A 15783-nucleotide genomic window follows, 5' to 3' on the forward strand; every position below is an offset into this window, starting at 1 on the left:
TTTCTGTAACAACTTTTTTTACCACGAATCTTTCCATTTTTAAATCTCACTAGCCAGAATTGTCTTACCCCCAAAACCCCGACAATTTGCGACCCCATTCTAGTAACTCTGTCGGGAAGTCTGTTGAAAATGCAACCCCAGTATAGTCAATCCAGTCGTGAAAATGCGATCCCATCCAGCGGCACATGCTCATTAGAACATTAATAAGAAGTACCCGCTCCCCCGGGAACATCGTAAACCAGCTTTCAGGCTCAACGATTCACTCAGGTGACTTGACTTTGTACCCTTAGTGAGTTCTCCGCTGACTGCAAAGTATTTGATGTTTAGAGGATCATCCGCCCAGGACCGTCCGCCCGATGAGTCGCAGCAATAAAACGTTACATGACCCCTTGGCGATACGAATTTTATCTTGAAGTTCTCGTACTTATAGCATCTCGCACTCGTTCGTTGCGCTCGGTGAAAGTTCGCTAGTTTCCGGCTAACTTGAGAATTAGAGTTGGATGTATGTCATTGTGCCAGTCAACATCGTTCAACAAAATCGAACGGATGCGGCTGAAGAATTGTTGAAGCCAATTGCCAGGGCTTCGAATTGCAAAAAACACGCTGACGCCTTTAATTCTATACCGTCACCGCACCGAGGGCTCACGTGAGAGATAGTACTGCGCCTGCGCGAACTCAGTGTGTTGCCGCCTTTGAAAGCGGACTGAAGTCAGCACCTAATTTATTTATTTATTTTATTTTATTTATTTACTTAATTTATACACGGTAAAAAATTCATCAGGTACAATTCCAAAAAAGAGATTTGTAAAATCCTAAAATCTAAAATCCTAATCCTATTATTACATTAATTTACAAAATAAGCTACCTACAGACCTGATTTCCATGAATGCCGTATATTTAAAAATTTTGATAGAGAAGGCGTTTAAATTGATCTATGGAACTAAATTCCCTAATGTTACGATGTAAGCTGTTCCAAAGAGTTGCGCCGCTGTAACTAAAACTATTTTTCATGTAGTTTGTTCTCGGAAACGGAACAACAAGTTTATTTGCCGAATCCCTCAGAGCATAGTTTGATACATTACGCGTTACAAATTTAGACGTGAGATATTCGGGAACCAGACCATTTAAAGACTTGAAAACCATTAAAGCTTTCTGAATTTGACGTTGAGAATTTAAGTCTTTCCAGCTGGGTTTGTCAAACAAGGAATTAGCATCAGCGTCATAGCTCGATGAAGTTATCACTCGTGCAGCACGGTTCTGTAGTTTTTGTAGCTTGTTAGATAATGTTTTACCACAATTACCCCAGACTAGGCTGCAGTAATCAAAATGGGGTTGAACTAGTGAGTTGTATATACTGAGTAAAGTTGATTGAGGCACAAATGGCTTAACTCGTTTAATGGCTCCAATTGCGGAAGCAATCTTTTTACACAGTTTATCAACGTGGAGATACCATGTTAGATTTTCGTCAACATATATTCCAAGTGATTTCACTGAGGAAACTTTTTCAATTGGAACATTATCAATGGAGAGTTCAAGAGTATCAGATAGAGTGCTTAATCTTTGCCTGGATCCGATCAACATAAATTCAGTCTTTGTAGCGTTCAAAGTAAGTTTGTTAGACACAAGCCATTTGCTTAGCTTTTCAAGGTCATGAGATATACTAGACTGAATCAGATGTAAATCAGAGCCAGCATAAGTAATATGTGTATCATCAGCATACATTCTAGGAACGCTGAACGATAGACAGTTAGGCAAATCATTAATATAAATTAGAAATAAAAGAGGGCCAAGGATCGTTCCCTGTGGCACACCGCATTTAAGAGTGGTAAAATCAGAGAGACAACCGTTAACGGAGCACCGTTGTGTGCGATTCGTCAAATATGATTTAAACCAATCAAGCGATTTCCCTTGAATTCCGTACTGATTCATTTTAGTTAATAGTATCTCATGATCAACAGTGTCGAAGGCCTTTTTTAAGTCGAGGAACACTACGGCATTTACGTAGCCACGATCGATATTAAACGCCCAACTGTCAGTGGCTTCAAGAAGAGCACTAACAGTAGAGTGCAAAGACCGGAAACCGGATTGTTGTTTAGAGATGACTCCCACGTTACTTAAGAAGTTGTATAACTGATCGTACACAATCCTCTCAAACACTTTGGCGACAACTGAAATGACAGAGATAGGTCGGTAGTTGTTCAAATCAAGTGACTCGCCCTGTTTGAACAACGGAATCACTCTGGCACATTTCCAATCGTCAGGAAATATGCCAGACATCAAAGATTTATTAAACAGGTCACATAACGGACCTGAAATAATATCAGCACACACACGAATTAACTTAGCAGAGATATTGTCTAACCCAGTAGATTTAGTTTTCGACAATCGATTTAGATGAGTCAGTAAAAACAATACTACTAGTAGTTGGGCGAAAAGAGAATTTGTTGAAGTTTTCAGGAAAATTGTTTAAATAAGTAGACACTTCGTCCGAAGTAGAAGGTATTTCGCGGGCTAGTCTGGGCCCAATAGTTGAAAAATGTTCGTTAAAGGTATTGGAAATCTCGTTAGAATTACAGATAGATATATCATTTACTTTGACTTCCTTTACCAGCTGGTTGTTCTGACGACGGGACATGAGGTGATTAATAGTTTTCCAAGTCCTTCGAGACTATTATGATAATAGGATGCCTTAGTGGTTTTTACATTATTGTTGATTTTATTTCGTAATTTTCTGTAATTAGCCCAGTCATGAGGATTCTTTGTTTTTATCGCCTTCTTTTTAGCAGCATCACGACAGCGCATATCATTCTTCAAGACTGAATTAATCCAGGGTGAGTTATTCAATTTAGCACGTCTAGTTCGAATTGGAGCATGAGAATTGACAACGCGCAAAAATTTTGTTTTCCAGTTAGACCAAACCAAATTTGGATCTTCAGATTCATCGAAAGACCAGTCTTGTTGAGAGATTTCATTTCGAAAATTATCTCGATTAAAATTTCTAAAATTTCTATAAGAGATGTAAGAGTGTCCTTTAGATGATAAATCAGAAGAAAGTTTACGATAAACATAGACGAGGCTATGATCGCTGATGCCAATATGGGAGACACCGGAACATCTTACCTTATCTGCATGATTAGTAAAAATCAAATCGATCAATGTAGATGAGGATTCAGTAACACGAGTTGGTTCATTTATTAATTGATTGAGCCCATATAAATCCGAAATCTCGAGTAAATGACGAGTGTTTGCATCAGGTGTAGAAGAGGCCAAATTACAGTTTAAGTCACCCAACAAATAGTATTCAAGGTCAAGAGAATCAACCTTGTCGATAAATAACTCATAACTTGAAAATAAATCGGTAGGGGAACAGGGAGGTCTGTACCATGTCGCTATCAGAAAAGGCCTAGAGTTCGGTTTACGAATTTGAATGATTAAATTTTCGAGATTAATTACATTTAGATCTGAGCGCACTACATAAGAATTAGAAGACTTAATATAAAAACCTACTCCTCCACGGGCAGGTACAAAACACAGGTCACAGGGCACAGGTCACAGGTCACAGGTCATTGTTTTACTAATACAGAATGTATCCTAAACATTCATAAAAGCTAACCCTAGGCCTAATTAGGCCTAAACAAACGTTTTTAGGCTTAAGGTTAGCTCTTATGAATGTTTAGGATACTTTCTGTATTGGTAAAACAATGACCTGTGCCCTGTGCCCTGTGCCCTGTGACCTGTGGTTTTGTACCTGCCGCTCCTCCACCATTTCTACTTCTGTCACGACGGATAAATTCGTAGCCAGATATATGGAGCTCGGAACTTTTTATGGATTCGTCAAGTTTTGTTTCGTTGATTGCCAGAATATCAACAGTTTACTCAGAAAGAAGGACTCTAAGTTCGTCAATATGTTTGACGAGACTGTTAATGTTCAAACAGGCCATTTTAAAACCACGCTTTGCTGGTAAAAAACTAGACGCATTGGAAAGACTCGAATTAACAGCATGTACTTCGTTTTCAACTGATTTTGGCAACGTTAGAGAAACAAGAGAATTATCAGCAATATCGGCATTCATGGAATTAGGAAATCAATTACATCGTAAAAAATTTACAAAATTCTTTTGCAATAACTCGTTACCTTCCCTATTAAGGTGCAGGCCACCTTTGTTAAGTCCATTTGAAGTGATGTTGGTATGGCTGATGAGTTTCCAATTATTTTGCGTGCAAAGTTGTTTTAGACGTTTGTTGACCGCTTTAACTGCGTCGCTGTAATCATCATTCCTAGCAATTCGGTTTCTAAAGATTGTTATTGTTGTCTGTAAAGCGATAATTCGCAAAGAATGCCTGAAAGTTCGACTAATGTTGAACCTAAGGGCAAGAGAGACAACTTAAAACGGAGAAATGCGGCTTCTACAGCCGAACATATCGAAGCGAATGTTGAAGTTGTTGATGGCGCCGTTTGCGCCAAAACTGACATACAAGAGTTGACCGCTTCGTTGAAACAAGGATTTCCCCAGATGTCTCACGATTTATCTAAGACTAAAAAGGGACTCTCCTGTTTCAACTTTAGCTTTTGATTCCTGATGGTTGCCTTTGACGGGGTTTTCTTCCGATTTTACCGACTTTTTTACATTGTTTAAAGTTTTCCTTTCTCTCATAGGTGAAAACATTAATCTTTTAATTAAATAGTCTTTATAACTAAGGCCCGTCCACACGTATCCGGACGATTGTGGGTAGTTTTTGTTTCAATTTCTGCACGTCGAGTTTCACTAGGTCTTATTATTGGCAATTTATTTCCTTTGTTGACCAGTTCTAAAAGGAATTTATTTTATCAAACGAGTTGATAAAGGTCGAATGGCCACCAAATCTTTCACGGTGGCCATTCGACCTTTATCAACTCGTTTGATAAAATAAATTTCTGTTTCAATCTCCCACCGACGCAGCACCACAGTTTCTTTAGAAACTAAAAAAATTTCAGTTCTAAAAGGGACACCCATCTACCTATTTCTTTCTTTGCGAATATTGAAAGTGCGTGTGGCTTTCCCAAAAGAGGAAAATGCATCGATGCTGAAATCCTCCAGAAGTGCAGGAAACAATACCGGTAGAAGCCAATTTCCGATGACTTTGCGGTCCCCTCATGGCTTGGAAAACAGGAACACAACATTGATGAACAAGCTAATCGTTGGACTGTTGATTCCGTTTCCTGGTCTACCTCGAGTGTACGTGCGATCCACTATTATTTGTCGGCTTGACTGACCTGTGGAGGATTCCTCATATTTTGTAATGATCGCATTAAATCGGTGTAATGATTATGCAAGTAAAGGTGTAGAGAATCAAGTCGAAAATGTTAACAGAATTAGTCAGTAATACGGGCAGAATTTTTCGTGCAACTTGTCGCGTAACAATGTTGCTTGCAAGTTGAGATCCTTCTTGCCCAACAAATTTTCATGTTGCAAAAAGTAGACGTCGCTTTTAGTTTTTGCAACATGAAAATTTGTTGCACGAGGAGGTGGTAATACGCGCAACAAACCATCACAACTTGCAATGCAACACAACATTGTTGCGCGCCAAGTTGCACGAAAAATGTTGACCGTATTAATGTTCCGTTATGCATGGATGCCTCTGGCATTCGCACCAAAGTCTACGATAGAACAAAACAAAATCACGAGAATTACATTTTGTAAGGGGCTCAAACCAAGTTAACCCGCTTCAAAACAGGAACACTTTTCGGTGAGTTGGTTTCAATCTCAAACTTATCCAAACTTAATTCACAACGGATAAAGATTTATAACTGTTTTATTGTGAAGCTTGAAACAAGTCGTTCGATTTCATGAATTTCCGAACAGAAACAGAACGGAATCTAACGATCTCATTATTTTCTGTTCCTGTTGGTTGGCTTTGCAAATGCTAGATTTTTGTCACAGTTTAGCTTTTCAAGGAAAAGCCATGTTAGATGTTTCGACTGTCGATTCCACTTATCCGGTACCGTGATATATAGAATGAAATATTAAACCAATATTGAAAGATCTTGAAACGAGGAGATTTTACTACAAATCGTTCACAATCTTCGAAAACTAGAGTTAATGTTCAGTTTCGACAATGTGAATTTTTTTTGTTTGACACAAGTTCTTGCAGTACTGAACAGTTTATGCCAAATTATGAAATAACATGACCGCCTAAGGAAAGATTATCTTGCTTTCAATTAGTATCAACCATTTGCTTCTCTGTTACCAACTTGGTAGCAAAACAAGAGAGAAACCTCACGATTTCTTCATTTATATGAAGAGTGTTTCTTAAATTGTTGATGTTGTCAGGGAGACATCACTGAGACGTAGTAAAGGCAACGAGCGGGGTTCTTCGTCAGTTAATTAAGGTACAGATTTAACTGTCATAAGACGCTGTCATCAGCTGAAATTTCTCTTCCATTTACGGTTAAATACCTTATTTAAATACTTAGTTTGTTTCCCTGCGATTTCTTGCATAGGCACTCAAAGTTTTTTTGTTTTTTTTTTTTTGCTTTAAGAAAGCGAGAATTGAAACTTTTTGTTGCGTTACAAGTCAATTTAAGTTCCACAGTTTCCGTACTGTAATGAGTCAACTCAGTTACTCTCTCTCGGTGAGCTATCGGATGATAGATCTGTCTTCAGTTCAACTATATAGTCCAAGTGCATTGTCGGCATCAAGTTCTGTTTATCGCACTGAATAGGTAAATACTAATTTTAATCAGAGAGCTAAAATTCATTTGAAAACACAGGAAAGAAGCTGTGGTCAACTGCTGAAAAATCACTAAAATTACTCTGAAATCGGGCTATTATAACCAAAAAATGATTCAATGTTTTAAGTCGGTAGAATCAGAAGGATCAGCTCTCTTCTCATTCAATAAAATGGGACTCTGTTTATTAATCTTATAAAAAGCGATCGTTCACAAATCATGACTGAATCAGTTTAGGAAGCGGTTTGTTCTGCTTTCTCAGTTTCAGACTAGAAGATGAGTGGAAATGTTATTTTATATGAGAATGAAGGATATGGAGGGAAACAAAAAGTAAGTAACAAATTGCCATTGGAGCTAAATTGTGTCTTTTCTTGCTAAGACATGGTTTCCGAGTTGTTGTGTCGAACTCCAGTCGTGGAGTCACGGCGCTTTAGATTTAACTCCGAGTGTAAAGCCGAGAGGCCAATAACATTTTGCACCTTGGGAATTTTACAAAACTAGGTCACAACATGCTTTATTTGTGATCGAAGCTATTTCAATTCAGTATTTCCAAACGCTTGCCACGGATCACATTCCTGGCAAAGTGCATAGATATAGGTCTTTTTGCTTAGCGAATCGTGATCTCAGTTGCGGATATCGATCGACCTTTTTAACAACAACCATTCACAAAATGTAAGAAATCGTTTTCCCCCATTGGCTGAAATATCTTTTGATGATGTCTCAAGTAGAAAGCTATACCGAGCTTCTTGGTAACATAGAATTCGAGAAGCTGAGATGGTTTGACTCTCCGAAGGAGATTTTGCAGGTTACCATAGATTTGATCAACTGGCAAATACACTTTTCACAGATATCCTTTTATTTAAAATTCTAGAGTTTGGATGGTGACTGCACAGAATTGCGAAATCTTGAAGAATTTTCCGATGGAGCACGCTCGGTCATTCTGAAAGAGAATGCCAAAAAATGGCTAGTGTTTACTAAAGTGAATTTTCACGGAGCAGAAGTTGCTTTGGAACCTGATCGACGGTATACTAGTTTAGATTCCATGGGTCTGGGAAACCCTATTAAGAGCATGAGAATCTTCCCAGCTCCGAAGGTACTAAATTAATTTAGTTATGCTTCACTTTTATTTCAAGCGAACTGCTTACGAACTTTGAAATAAAATGAACGTTATTTAGCTGTGTCAAGCGTATTTAGCACTCAGACACTAATTGGCGACACTTTTCAGAAATCAAATCATTAGTTGATTTTCAAGGAGAGGTGAAAACCGGAGAAAAACCTCTGGAAGAGAATAGAGCCGTGAACCAAAAATCTCAACCTAATCGACACCAAACCTCGGAATCGAACCCGCAGGTCACATCGATGGGAGGCTATTGCTCTCACTGCTGCTATACAATTTATGAGGCCTAGGAACACCTTGTTTGTAGATGCTCTGAGTCCAGATCCCGTTTTGACCATAAACTGTCATTGGTGGTCGCGAATTCGACAGAGGCACCCAACGTCAGTTTTCGGAAAATATCTGTTCGGAAGACAATTTGAGATCTAGAATTTTCGGAACATTTGTTGTAAAATTTCTTACTTGCCTGCCTGTCCTAGGATTTTCGAACAACTAAAAAATGGTATAATTGCCCATTGTAAACAGATTTTTACCCAAAAAAGGTCACCTAGAATTTTCGGGAGCCTTTTTTCTGGCTGAAATTTTCGAATAGGTAAGTTTTGATCGCTATAATTTTCGGATCACTAGACTTTCAGCTAGGAAATCCGAACAGATCAAAATTTTTTAGGGAATAAAGATATGCCTATATCTACCGTTTAAATACTAAGATACGTTTAACAATGCTATGTTTAAGTGATTTTAAACTATATTGTCGTTGGGTGCCCCTGATTCGACGCTACCATATCTTGTACTAGACGACTGGTTCCTTCAGTCATTTCGCTCAGTTGCGTTTTTTAAACTCTGTTGTCTTTATTACTGGTTTCGTTTCTTACACGTCCCCACAAGCTTCTGCCGTATAGAAAAGTTCTGTTAACTTCTATGTACAATATTGACAAAATCCCGAAACTGTGGATAAACACAGCTTTTATTTTCATATTTTCAGACTGGGGCTATTATTTTGTTTGAAGGCGAAGCCTACGGCGGAAACTCACAAGTAATGTCACTATTCTCTCATTCAACGTTCTTCGAACTACTCGAGAATATATAAACTATTATCGTCTACCGAAAACTTGTTTGCAAACAAATGTTTCAAAAGAAATGCATTCTTACAAGGCAGTGACAGTACACTGAACAGATGCAATTGGTCAGTCTAACAAATTCCACTCTTTCTTTCGCAGGAAATGATGAATGAAGGGTCCGAAGACCTGACGAAAAATTTCTCGACAGGAGTTCGGTCGGCTATGGTAGATGAACAGTCTGAGAAATGGCAAGTGTTTGCCGAAGTGAATTATCAAGGAGCAAAAGTTCTTTTAGAGCCTGGACGAAATTACACAAGCTTAGATGCTATGGGCCTTGGAAGTGCTGTAAAGAGCTTAAAGAAATTTGACAGCAACAAAAGAGACGAGCATGAAAAGTAACAATAAATCGTCTTTAGATTTGCTCGACATTACATTTCGCAGTTGTTATCTGTCTTCAAGACAACGGCTCCTCTACACCGATTTTTTGCAGTATTTGAGTGTACTTTGAAAAGCTAAGGAAATACACGTTCGGAATCTTTTGCTAAGAATGTATTATTTAAGTAAAAAGAGAAACTCGTTCGGCGAATTCAAGAGCGGAGTCTCTCTCTCTCTCTCTCTCTCTCTCTCTCTCTCTCTCTCTCTCTCTCTCTCTCTCTCTCTCTCTCTCTCTCTCTCTCTCTCTCTCTCTCTCTCTCTCTCTCTCTCTCTCTCTCTCTCTCTCTCTCTCTCTCTCTCTCTCTCTCTCTCTCTCATTTCTCTTTAATTTGCTCACGGAATTTGCCTTTTAGAAGATTATCTCTAGATTTGTATAATTCCCGCATCCGGCCGCGTCGATGCGACACGTCGACGAACACTATGAACACGCCATTTTCGTGCAGATTGAACACTAACTTCAAGTTAGACTTTTTAAAAAAAAAAAAAAGCCTTAACTTTCCAGGAACAAAGTTGTCACGAAAGGAGAGGATGTTTGGAGAGAAAACGTAAATTCAAAAGTCGTCAGGTTGTCAGGTCCTTCATAGTAACCTTGAATGTGGTCATATTTATGCATACTGTATATGTTTTTTGCTATTTTGGATTAGACCTCGTTCGGACCTGACGTTTATCCCAAATCTTAAATATGTTGTAGTGCTAATGTTTGTAGGTTTGCTTTATCGAAGCCACCGAATAAATGAATAAATAAATACCAAACTGAAAGTGCTTTGCCCCTAATGTTATGACAAGTTACCCGCATTCTTGACTTCTATTTTAACCATTCAAGCACAAAAAAAAAATCGTTTATCGGTGTGCTTATTTTAAATCGAAGCACCACATCTAAAAAACAAAAACGCACTTTCGCCCTTTCTCAGGTAAGCAGGGGCTATCCAACTGTACAACTTCGTTTTGAGTGAAATAATGATCTGAAACTTACATTTCATCATGAAAAGTAAAGCCTGGTCAAATTTTGCGTGCGTTTGGCCACCCCGTTCAACACATGTCGCAACGTCATGAAACAATGAACATGTTGCAAGGTGTTGCGTTAAAATGTTGCGGGCGTTTGGCTAGGCCTTAAGCCCTGGGTTTTCGAAAGTCCGCTGTAAGTTCATATTTTGCTTGAAAACTGAATCTAACTACCATTCTCGAATAGAAAAAAATGATCTTTAGAGTGCATCGGCGAAAGACGTCCTGTCCTTAAATTTTCATGTTACTAACACTTCTCAGCCAAATATTCCAAACAGATACACTTCCCGTAAAGTTTCAAAGCATACCCGTGCAAAGTCAAAATAGAACTGTGATAAGTATTTTATTTATTTAGTGGATTTGAAAATACCCGGCCTGTTTATTACTTTTCAGGAAGATGTTTCCACAATTCGATTTTCCTGGTAAAGAACAAACAAAATTCTAACCACATAACATTTGGTGGTGTCTTAGTTTGCATCTTTTCAAAAAAAAAAGGTCATTCCGTTTTCTCAAAAGACTCGTCCAAAATTGCCCCTTTTTTTCAAACGACTAGAATTTTCAAATCAACCCACACAATGGAACGTTAGACACATCTTGAATTCTTGTCAAATGAACCTCAACAGTATCATAAGAGGTTTGTTTTGATGGTCTTAACAACACTCTTCCTGGAGCCACACCCACAGCCATTAGCCGAACGAAATTTCCGTGATTAAAGCGGTATTGCTTTGAGTTAAGCTGTTTGGGCGGGGCTTGTTCTGGGTATAGTGACGTGAGACCACTTGATGGTTAAGTAATTGATTGCTGGAACGCATAGACAGAGTTTTTCATTCGGTTTGATTAACTAAACAAATGTTTTACAGAGCAAAAAGGTCAACTGATATTGTTCAGTAGCTTAGATAGACGGGAAGGCATCCCAGAGAGGGGTGTAATTAATATGTGCGCTCCGGTTTTGTGACCTTATATGGTGCGACAAAGCTATCTTCATTGTTTTCAAAGGCACGTGAATTGTTTTTGGAATGAATAAAAGGGCTTTAGCCAAACACATCTTTACTGATCATTTTGGTCATCACATCCATCACAGCTTACCAGCTTTAGAGGCCTTGATTCAACTTAATTTTCGAAGACGATCAATCCAGGTAAGAGTTGTATTGGTTGGCCCTGAAGCCCACTCCCTCTTCAGCATTCTTATGCCATCTCAATGAAGGCGACGAATAGTTTCGTCAAAAATCCGTTTGGAAAGACCAAGTTCACCAACGATGTTCGAAGATAATATTGTATGAAATGTTACACAGTGGAACTTAAGTATTACGACCAAGCTAGCATTTTTGGTAGGGAAAAATGAGCTTGAGAATTTAGCGAATGAGATTCAATACCCCACAGTTTTCTTTTTCACTCTTGGCTAAACAATCCGTACAGATGCTTTATAACCTATTGCGTCAAACCCACGATTGTGGTGTGAACAAGTCGTCGCTCAGCAAATACCAATTAGCCTTTGAGTCTATACACAGTTAACAGGGAAAGTCACGGTTCCGAATGTTTTCTCTTGGTTGTAGATCATGTCTAACAAAACAGTAGCTTTGTGGGAGAATACAGCGCAAGGAGGACAATCTATGGTAAAACAATCCAATTCCCTTACGTTCTTTCATTTTTCAAAATAGGTCAAACTGGAGGCCTACAGTCTCGTGTTCGAAGAAAACACTGCTACTTGCTCAAAAAAGTTCATGGGAGGGGGAGGTGTACCACGAGAACGTGCGAAAGTTAGAGCGAAACCTTTTGTGCACCATGCGGTCTCTAGCAGATTAAGTTAATCGATATGTGTCCATGTGTTACAAAAATATTGCGTGCAGTCTTGCATGTTATCTTATTTCTGTGGGTCGAGAAATTGTGTGTGGCTACAATCCCCGATAGGGTGACACCATCCATCTAGCACAGTATCAAAAAACAATTGGGAAGACCAGATAACTTCATCACAGACAAGTATCAATGCGAATGTGCTTTTTTATCGATTAATTGGTGTGTGTTGTATTTATTTGTTTTTATTGATATATATTGCCGCCAGTTGTAAGACCCTTGTAATTTAGCATTTTGTTTCAACTGGGTGATGAACTTAATAATAATAATAATAATAATAATAATAATAATAATAATAACTAGTAATAGTTTTCACTACATCTGCCCCACCCAAGATAATATGGATGGCAGCTGAGATTTTTTCCAAATAATATGTGCTGCACATCGTGATATCTTCATTTTATTTTACATGTAATTAGGTAGGTAAATGAAAGTGAGATGCAATTAAAGGATGGGCAACAATTTTCAATTTCCACCAACGTTTATTTGATACGCTATCTACTGAAAAGCAATTTACATAATTATGGAAAATGCCTTGAAAATATGATAGTAACTCAGGAACAAGAACATTCAATGACTAGAAGGTAACATTTCGTCGTCATCTTCCTTTGTCAACTTTTTGATCCATGTGGTTCTTTCCACGGTACTTTGAAATACAATAAAATAGGAACACAACTCGGCTATTATATTCGGATCGCTGATTTTTATTATCTATGAATAACTGTCGTAAAAATGATCGAAGATTGTTTGAAAATGTTGATACTGAGACTATATATGCTTTTGCTTTCTGAGGTTGCGTCTAGCAGTTTGTAGCCGAGTCTGTCGCCCTTCTTTCCTTTGTGGCTGAGAAATCGTCGCCCCTGTTCTTGATTTGTGCCTGAAAATTCGATTTCTGACCCAGGCAATATGGTTTTCTATCACATACTATAATCTTTGATTTTCAAAGTAAAAGTGCTGTAAATATTCGAAAATTATACACCTTCGATCGCTATGCTGAACCTTCGATTTGACGATGCTCCTTGTGACTTTCTGCTACGTGACTCAAGTTACCCAGAACACCTCGCGAGCTCGGTGAACAATACTGGTGCCCTGTCAGAGCAATACCGGCATTACCTTGCGCGCTCGGTAACGATTTACATATTTTTCATTTTTACGCCGGGGCTTCTTGGTTGCCTCCTCGGGTTTTGGTCCAGGCCAAAACCCTGCGGGGGCAATAATAATAATAATAATAATAATAATAATAATAAATATTATTTTTTAAAAATTGTTAATCTTATCAGAGATCCATCTAAACAAGCTGTCTTCCAACTCTTTAGACTACCGACAAGGATGTTCCAGACCTGACAAAGACATTGCCTAATGGTGCTAACTCTATCCAAGTTGGCGATGCGGCTGGAAATTGGCAGGCATTTGTTAATGTCAACTATGGCGGTGCACACGTTCAGTTAAACGCAGGCCAACTGTACAACGATCCAGGGCAGATGGGACTGAATACCTCAGTGAAAAGCATTCGCAAGTCTCCCTAAGAACGCTGCGGAGCCACAATCGTGTGACTGGAGTGACAAGCGCCTTTTTGTAACCTCTAACGAAGAAAAGCTTAACTTTTCTTTTTTACTGTAACAGGTGAAAATGGTCTGAGAAATAAACTTTGGTTGAAAATGATCAGTTAAGTTTCATTCTACGTTTGCCACCTTCTAAGTAGCTGAACTTTGACTGATACACTTTAAAAAGGGGGAAATTGTTGCCGAGTGTTGTCATCGCGACTAGCAATTTTTACAGAATTAGATAAGGCACGAAAAGTCATTGCGCTTTACACTGAGATGCTTTTAAGCATCTAAGTGTAAAGCGCGTAAGCATGGCGTTACAACATCCGAGTGAATGTTAGGCCGTCCTGGGTCAATTCTGGCCTCCTAACGGGTGAAAGTCACTTGTGCTTGCAACTTACAATCACAGTATTCATTTTGGGGTATTTAAAGAAAGTGGCATGAGGCCTTATGCGTTCCATGGCGCAAAAAGGACTGATGAAAGAAAGTGGGTCTTTATTAAGATTCCATCCTTCTCTCCACTCCTTCCCGAGTTGTGTCATTTGCTTTGGGTTTTTTCAGTAGGTTTTGTCGTTTGGGGCTCTCATCTTAATTGGGCCAAGAATAGTACCGTAAATACTCTGTAGCTAACGGCCTTTAAATATTGATGATACACTTTAGCAAGAATATACTAAGAACATAGCCAGGCTGAGAGTCTTCTAAGAGTGTCTTCATCTTGCACAAAGAGTGTTTTTCTGTTTTTCAGTGTCAGTAGTATTAATAAAGGGAAAAGAAATGTAAGACTGTAGTCTAACAGAACAACGGGACGTTTTTCAACATTACTAATGTGGTTTTCTTGTTGCATGAAGAACAATTCAGTTCGATGTCGAACTTGGCAAAATACACAACTTTAAAAAAATGTTAAGAACGTTTTCACACTCAAAACCATAAAAAAATCAGGACGTTCAGCTACAGCCCCAAATTTCACGTTCCCATAAAAGAAAAGAGTGTACAATGACCTTTGTTCACAGCAATCCTATGTCGCAGACCAAGCAAATCACCGTCATTTGATACATGGCGTCTTTTAGAAAGGGATAGCATCAAGGGTATAAATTTCTGATTTTTGGCTGATTTATTAAAAAACGATGGGCTATTAAAAGCGTCGTCTACGTAAGACGTGTTTAAATAACGAGCCCAAGGAGCAACCTCGTTCCCAGGGTCCTCTCTCTTCCTTCCTCGAGGAAGGAAGAGAGAGGACCCTGGGAACGAGGTTGCCCAAGGAGTTCTGCCTTTTCAATTACCCAGGTACACACATACTGCAACCTTAACTTCGTCAATCTCAAGATCCAAATGTTAATTCTCCTTACTTACTGCCATACAATTATTTCCATGTCAGTTAGGGGATTGGTATATGATATTGGTATTACAGAAAGACCATATACTCTGATTGATGATTTCTGTATTCTCATCACCTGCCTGGTTAACACTGTACTGATAATGTAAGGAGAAATAACATATTGATAACTCCTGGGAATAAAAGGGATAACCACCATCAACGCAGAAAGCCCTGGTCACCAATTCTTAATCCAGTTCTCAAAGGATTTTCACCGGTGAACAATAACACGCACGTGACAACGTCACGCAATGTCTTCTCAACACCACAACTCAGTTTCAACAATATTTACAGACTTTTCAGTTTTATTTCTGTCCTCATACGGGCAAATATATTCTTCAATAGAGCTCTTCATGACCTTTCAAAACTTTTTGGAGATGTTGGACAAACCTAAACAACTGGAAGGGGTACCACAATGAAGAATGTCATTTTGATAGAAGAAGCTACATCTTAACCAGAAGCCAGGCGCCAAAGTAATGAAGTTGTGCCTGCGCAAGAGATCCACGCATGCCTTCCTTCTCTTGCACGCCGCGGGTCTTACTTCGGCGCCTTCTAAATTCTTGTCTATTTTCATTGACTATTCGATTTTTAACTGTCTTAAAAGACAGTTTAACTTCAATAAAAATTTGCTCAAACCTTCGCCCACAACATCCTAACTTTTTTCCAGTTCTGACCACATTACATATAGAGATACCATT

At 38.7% G+C, this 15783-nt stretch overlaps 2 protein-coding genes across 2 annotated transcripts; both read left to right on the forward strand.

Moving 5' to 3' along the window:
- The first annotated feature begins 6298 nt into the window (after positions 1-6298).
- LOC138044407 (gamma-crystallin D-like) lies at positions 6299-9295 on the forward strand. The gene is made up of 5 exons (XM_068890924.1): positions 6299-6370; positions 6972-7039; positions 7581-7802; positions 8806-8856; positions 9041-9295. Exons 2-5 carry the CDS (start codon positions 6986-6988, stop codon positions 9278-9280), a joined length of 567 nt encoding a protein of 188 aa, XP_068747025.1. The 5' UTR covers positions 6299-6370; positions 6972-6985; the 3' UTR covers positions 9281-9295.
- A 2003-nt stretch (positions 9296-11298) lies between these two features.
- LOC138045244 (uncharacterized) lies at positions 11299-13831 on the forward strand. Its single transcript, XM_068891670.1, has 3 exons — positions 11299-11454; positions 11872-11931; positions 13486-13831. Exons 1-3 carry the CDS (start codon positions 11335-11337, stop codon positions 13693-13695), a joined length of 390 nt encoding a protein of 129 aa, XP_068747771.1. The 5' UTR covers positions 11299-11334; the 3' UTR covers positions 13696-13831.
- Positions 13832-15783: the final 1952 nt, after the last annotated feature.

This window comes from Montipora capricornis, chromosome 4 (genome assembly GCF_036669925.1).
Source record: "Montipora capricornis isolate CH-2021 chromosome 4, ASM3666992v2, whole genome shotgun sequence".
Classification (NCBI taxonomy): Eukaryota; Metazoa; Cnidaria; class Anthozoa; order Scleractinia; family Acroporidae; genus Montipora; species Montipora capricornis.